The sequence below is a fragment of the Periplaneta americana genome, chromosome 6 (assembly GCF_040183065.1).
Source record: "Periplaneta americana isolate PAMFEO1 chromosome 6, P.americana_PAMFEO1_priV1, whole genome shotgun sequence".
NCBI lineage: Eukaryota > Metazoa > Arthropoda > Insecta > Blattodea > Blattidae > Periplaneta > Periplaneta americana.
In genome coordinates this window covers 21,752,753-21,758,752 of record NC_091122.1, presented here as the reverse complement: position 1 = coordinate 21,758,752, position 6,000 = coordinate 21,752,753, and the positions used below count along the sequence as shown (strand labels likewise).

Sequence of the window (6,000 nt, the reverse complement as noted above, 5' to 3'; positions counted from 1 at the left end):
ATGTCAATATGGATGCGGAAAGAGGATGAGAAACATTCGAAACATACCGTACGCGAAAACCTGTTCTAGCATGGAAGATTGTTGCTGAGCTCTACAGTGACACTGTTGTTTTTATAGGTTATAGTTAACCGAGGAAAGATGTGTGTGAATAAGGAACAGAAAACGTACTACTGCCAATGTGAGAGTGAGAGGGAGAATGGAAGTAAGTTACGATTACTGGATTCATGGCAAACTTTATTCTCAATTAAACTGTTCATTGAGCCCATACAATAGTAAAATGTGAGTAAATAAAACAGAAAACTTTGGAGTCTAGTTATAATAATAACCACATTCATGTGTTAAAATAGTGTTAAAATATTATTTTAACACACGAGAATGGTTATTATAACTATATTCCTAAGTGATATAAACTTTTAAAATGTGCAATCAAGATGACTGTATAAATAAAACTGTTTATCTTTCTGAGTACGAGGGTAGTATAAGTAAAATAAGCAAAGGGATTAAATTTCTCCGATCACTTACAGGATCGTGTATTTTTCTACGTATAGAACATAGGAATTAACATTGCCGTACGGAAGCTCTGTATAAAAATATGTTTAGCCAGCAGTCCGAATACAAATTGTAACCTCATAAGTGACATCAATAAGGCATCGCTTACGAGGCAACTAAGCCAGAAGATAATGGGGTAGGGTGGCCAATTACTTTCCCATTCCACTGCATACATCGCTGACTAATAACAGCCCACTAATCAGACTTCAGATGTATACAAACAAAATTTTTCTTCCTCTGACACACATCGTCAAGTGAGATGTACTGCCTGATAACAGATGCATCAGTCAGAACATCGTAAGTCTGATTAGTGAAATATGTTACTAGTCAACGATGTGTGCAATAGAGGGGGAAAGGAACTGGCCACCCTACCCTATTATCTACTGATTTAGTTGCCTCATGGATGGTGCTTTATTGGTGTTACTTATGAGGTTATAACCTGTCTTCGGACAGTTGACTAAACAACAACAATTAATTACTGCGAAATTAGTATAAACAATTCTCTATCGTAGAGTGAAATTACAGAATGCATAGAGTTTAAAGGCCACACCTTATAACTGATACTAATGGCATTTGTTTCAATTAGTATGAACAAGACGGAGTTTATACGTAATTAACAATAAATCGTCTCAAAAGTCTTCCTTCTAAATTCGCACTCATTTGTCTGAGTCTCTAGGCAACACGATTTGTCTGTGTGTTTTTTATATTTGTAAAACGCTTTTCAAGATGCATACAGATCCATATCTACCTGTATTAAATTTGTGGTAGGATATAGTGCCTATCGTCTTCTGTTTCTGTTAATCTGTCTGATCTCTGATTACTTTTGCGTTTCTTTCGGAAAATCAGTAGCTGAATAAATGTGTGAAGGGGAAGGTGAAGAGATAGTTGTAGTAGGACGGCATCAATCTGGTTTCAATAATGGAGACCTAAGCCTGGAAGGTAAATCTCGTTCAGAAAAACTATTTAATGTAGAAAATGAGGATACATATATTATATTCACTCGCCACTAGTAGTGAATTGCCAGCAAGTCTTGTTGTTTCTAAGACCTCAATCTGTCGCAACTTTCAGCAATTTGGGATTGTGTTTAAACTATGACGATTATATCCGTATGAACTGACCGAAAGACAGAAAGCGACACTACTTCACATTCGTTGTGCTGCCTTGAATTTGCTACGAAAAAATGCCGAAATCTAAATCAAATAAGAAGGAGCTATTAGGAAAATAGGGGGGAGGGTGAATGACAAGAATATTATGCACCTTATGGCCAAGAAATATTCAGTAATATATATAAAAGCAGGTATACCGCATGTAGGTGTATGTATAATAATACATTGTTTCTACTTTATCTATATACCGTACAAATTAATATAAAACCCATTATTAAGTTTAGGATGTACTTAATTTGGGCCTACAATATTTTTTATGAATTTTGAAGTGCATCAACTCGTATCTTACACACATCCTGATAGCCTATTCATATCGTTTTTAAGTTCACAGGTGCCGTACGATGTAAAAGTTCCTACTACTGTAACATAAAAATGCAAGCCAACATCTCAGAAAAACAAGGCAGAAAATGAACACAGCTTTCCTATTACATAGGCTACCTGCTTTCAGGAGCATGTCTATCAAATGGAAATTAATTTTGTAATAATTTTGGCCTAGAAATGGTTTCTGTCGAACTATTTAGCGATCTTCGGACAACAAGGTGTCCAGAAGATTCATGCAAGAGTAGGCCTAAATAAATAGGAACATTACTGCCTAATCAACACTAAGGAAAGGATATATTCAATAAACATCCGATTCAGTAAGTAACAATGGTGTACTCGTAAAACAAACTGATTTCTATATCACGTAATAATTCTATATAAGCTACTTTCAATTATTCAATTTCTTGAAACCCACTAAAAATGTGGCAGGTGGTTGTTAGATGATACTCCTTTTCACGAAAGAGTTGTCGGGGTGCGCCAAGGTACCACTACGCACTCCTTTCCTAGCAACCAATTTGTCTTTTGTTTTCTTCTAAATCTGTTTACTGAGTTCTCTAAACTTACAACATTTTCATTTTCCCTTCATGTTTCCAGGTAAAATAAAAATATGTGACTGTCAAAATCAATTACTGTACGTATACTTAGATTTATTGTTACAGTTTGTTGTTTCTCTTTCTAAAAATGTTGAACATTTACATGTGATTAACGAAATCAGAAAAGACGTGGCCAACCATCCCACAGGATGGAATTGATGAAACTACAGATGCGGAAGGGGGATTGATAAACTGAAACCAGATGCTCCACCGAGCCTCCATTTGTTGCTGACAAAGCAACTAGAGAACGTGAATGTTGAAACAGTATTGCAAAATTTGCGAACAATTCTTTTCTTAAGTACTAACTTAATTTACTTGTGATTTATGATTTCTTAAGGTAACTGTTTAGTAATTTGGTACTTGGCTTTATTTCTATTATATGTATGCAATATCTAACTTAATTTCTACAATTTACTACACACTCCAAAATAAGAGAGATGATTCAGCTAAAAACATTTCTCAATCTATTCAACGTACACATAATATGTTCCAAATTTGGCACACAGTAGGGAGTGGTTAGGAAACATACGTAAAATCACAATAATCAGAGGAACTTAACATTTTACAAGTTTTAATCTTACTGAGCATGTATACTGTATTAACTATGTTCCATACATAGGCATTTCACCGACTGAAAAGTTTAAAAATTACTATTAGTGTTTATGGCTAAGAATGTATTAATTTTATATTTTTTCATACTCCAACTAATATTTTAGATCAGTATTTGAAGTAGTAATCACTACTATCTCATATTTATTGCAACCCAATTCAAAATACACAAACCTATACACTAAAATGTTTGAAATTCATAATTTTTATTGCTTATTGTTTCGTTTTGAGTAAATTTTTTAGCATTTATAAGTGTGTAGTTGTGCATAATTTTAATTTTAGTGCATGAAGTTCGGTGCTCTAATTATAAGAAAAAACAAGAATACACTAAAATGTTTGAAATTCATAATTTTTATTGCTTATTGTTTCATTTTGAGTAAATTTTTTAGCATTTATAAGTGTGTAGTTGTGCATAATTTTAATTTTAGTGCATGAAGTTCGGTGCTCTAATTATAAGAAAAAACAAGAATCTTCCTGAGATGTATGCTATGTATTTTCTCACTCTTTTTTTTTTTAATAAATAGGCCTACCTCAAAGAAGGCTCTTGAAATGTTATTTGTTCCCACAAAATACCAGAATATGTTCCTCAGGCCTCGACTATTCTTATGGGCTATAATATAATTCTAAGAAAATGACATGAACACTTACCATTAGTTGCAGATATGGTTAATTCCCCTGTTCACGTCATTCAACTGGGCCAGAACATCGTCCATATGTTCATCACTCAATGTTCCTTTACACTGCACTGTATTCTTATACACATTTTGATTCGAATGAACACATTTCGGAAATTACTACAAGCTTTTTAAAGAAGAAACGAAAACTGTTTAGAAATTTTTAGTTATGTTGTGTATGTAAATATTATGCGTTACTTTGAAAATTATTTGTTCACAACACATTTTCACTTTTGCAGTGTCACAAACAACTGATAGGCCTAGCTATAACTAAAATTAAGAGAGAAGCTGTAATTCACACTTTTAAAACGAAATCTTTTTCTGCCGGTATGAAATCCGACCGTTGACTGCCTCACAATTTCACATTTCAAATCTGCGCGCTAAAATGCATCCCGCTCTTGTGCTCCCGGAACGTTGGCAATCCTGACGTAAACAACATGGAAGGCTGTACAGACCGTCTTGGACTAAGTGAACGAAAACTTTTTAAAATTGTGCGTGAAAATCTTACTAAGTTGAATCCGAAAACTAGGAATATTATAGAGTGTAAAGAAGATGTATTGTTTGTGTGGAATTCCAAGGACAATTGTCTACTTACTCTCAACGTGAAGACGGCGAAGGAGGACCATGCAGATAGCCGAAGTTACCAGGTATGAAACCAAAGAAATTGAGATAATTTTTTACTTATCTAGCTAATATATGTAATGGTTATATGTTATATCATAATACTATAGGATTACAATTAGTTTCACACAATTATATATATTATTATATTATGCTTAACTTCAAATTCATTCATTTTCATGGGAGCTAACCTACTTCTTATCAGAGCAGTTCATGCTTTCTTAAATATGGATTATTTTACTGTGTATGCACTGCAACTTGATTGAAAGGCCTGAAATTATATTTAAAACTTCTGTAAATCATTGAGTTAGTTGTGTAATACATACTGATCATCACACACTATGTAGGTAAACATCATTATCATTTCAGTAAGGTTTCTTTCTGTTTATATAAGAAGCTGTTGTACACATGTTGATATCATGTGTAAATGTACTAAAGAATAACAAAACAAGTCTTTGGTTTTATTCATAAAGTGAATGTTTATTTTTAATGAGATAAATAATTAAGTTTGTGCTCAGATTTCTGTTTCATTACAGAATTGTGTAATGTATAAAGTAGGAAAGAAGTATGGGGACATTGCAAACACTATGCAGAAACACATAGCCTAATTAAGCTGAAATCATAGCCTACTACAATAGATTACTTCATAACACTTTGATAGTGGGCAGAATCAAATAGGTAGGCTAACATTTCCTTCATTAGCATAAGTTAGTCCTACTCTAGCTATTGATGAAATCTTTAGGCCTGTTAGAACTATCTTTGATATTGTAATCTGCCTTACAAGCATTAAAAATTCTAAACGAGTGGTATTTAGGTAACTACATTTATATAGCACAATTCCACATTTATTTAGGCATTTTGGTAATTATGTATAAGAGCGCTACGTACTAAAGGAAGGCAAATTTCCAATGGAAAATGTTTGAATTGAATGTAGACCTACTACTATTCTTATGAACATATTGAAGATCCAGGAGAATTTTTGAAGGACCGTGAGATGAATTCATAGTTAGCAATGCTGCAACGTACAATTAGAGGGAATGCATTCCCAGAGTCATTCAGTTGCAAACATGGCGTACTCAGGATGCCACATGAGGTGTGAGTGTTTAGACGAGAAGATTGAAGTGGATTTTAGGTTCGAAATTGGCGTCGCCCCTCGGGTTTTCTTTTGTTGTTGGTACGTATAACGACTAGCAGACAAGTAGGTAAATAAATTCTATCTACCTTTGGTAGCGCTCTTGTATAGAAATAGCCTACCGACATTTTATTGCAGACGTAATATAAATTCTCTAATACAATAACTAGTTTGTACAACTGTGACGTAGTAGGCTTACATAGCCTGTTTTTGTTTTCTTCTCTATAGGCCTACAATTGTGCGAATTTTGCTTATAAATGAGGGATATTTATATAAGATGATCTGTAGCTACTTAGTAGACTCCTATAACAATTGAGGTTCTTTTCGAATCTTTT

At 33.7% G+C, this 6,000-nt stretch overlaps 1 protein-coding gene across 2 annotated transcripts in view; it reads left to right on the top strand.

Annotated features, from left to right (window-relative positions):
• The first annotated feature begins 4,339 nt into the window (after positions 1 to 4,339).
• mbo (Nuclear pore complex protein Nup88) overlaps positions 4,340 to 6,000 on the top strand; it is a 504,598-nt gene continuing 502,937 nt past the window's right edge. For both annotated transcript variants that reach the window (XM_069827764.1, XM_069827763.1), the window contains exon 1: positions 4,340 to 4,559. In XM_069827764.1, the coding sequence (XP_069683865.1) occupies positions 4,350 to 4,559 (210 nt within the window). In that variant the 5' untranslated portion in view covers positions 4,340 to 4,349. The remainder of the gene's footprint in view (positions 4,560 to 6,000) is intronic.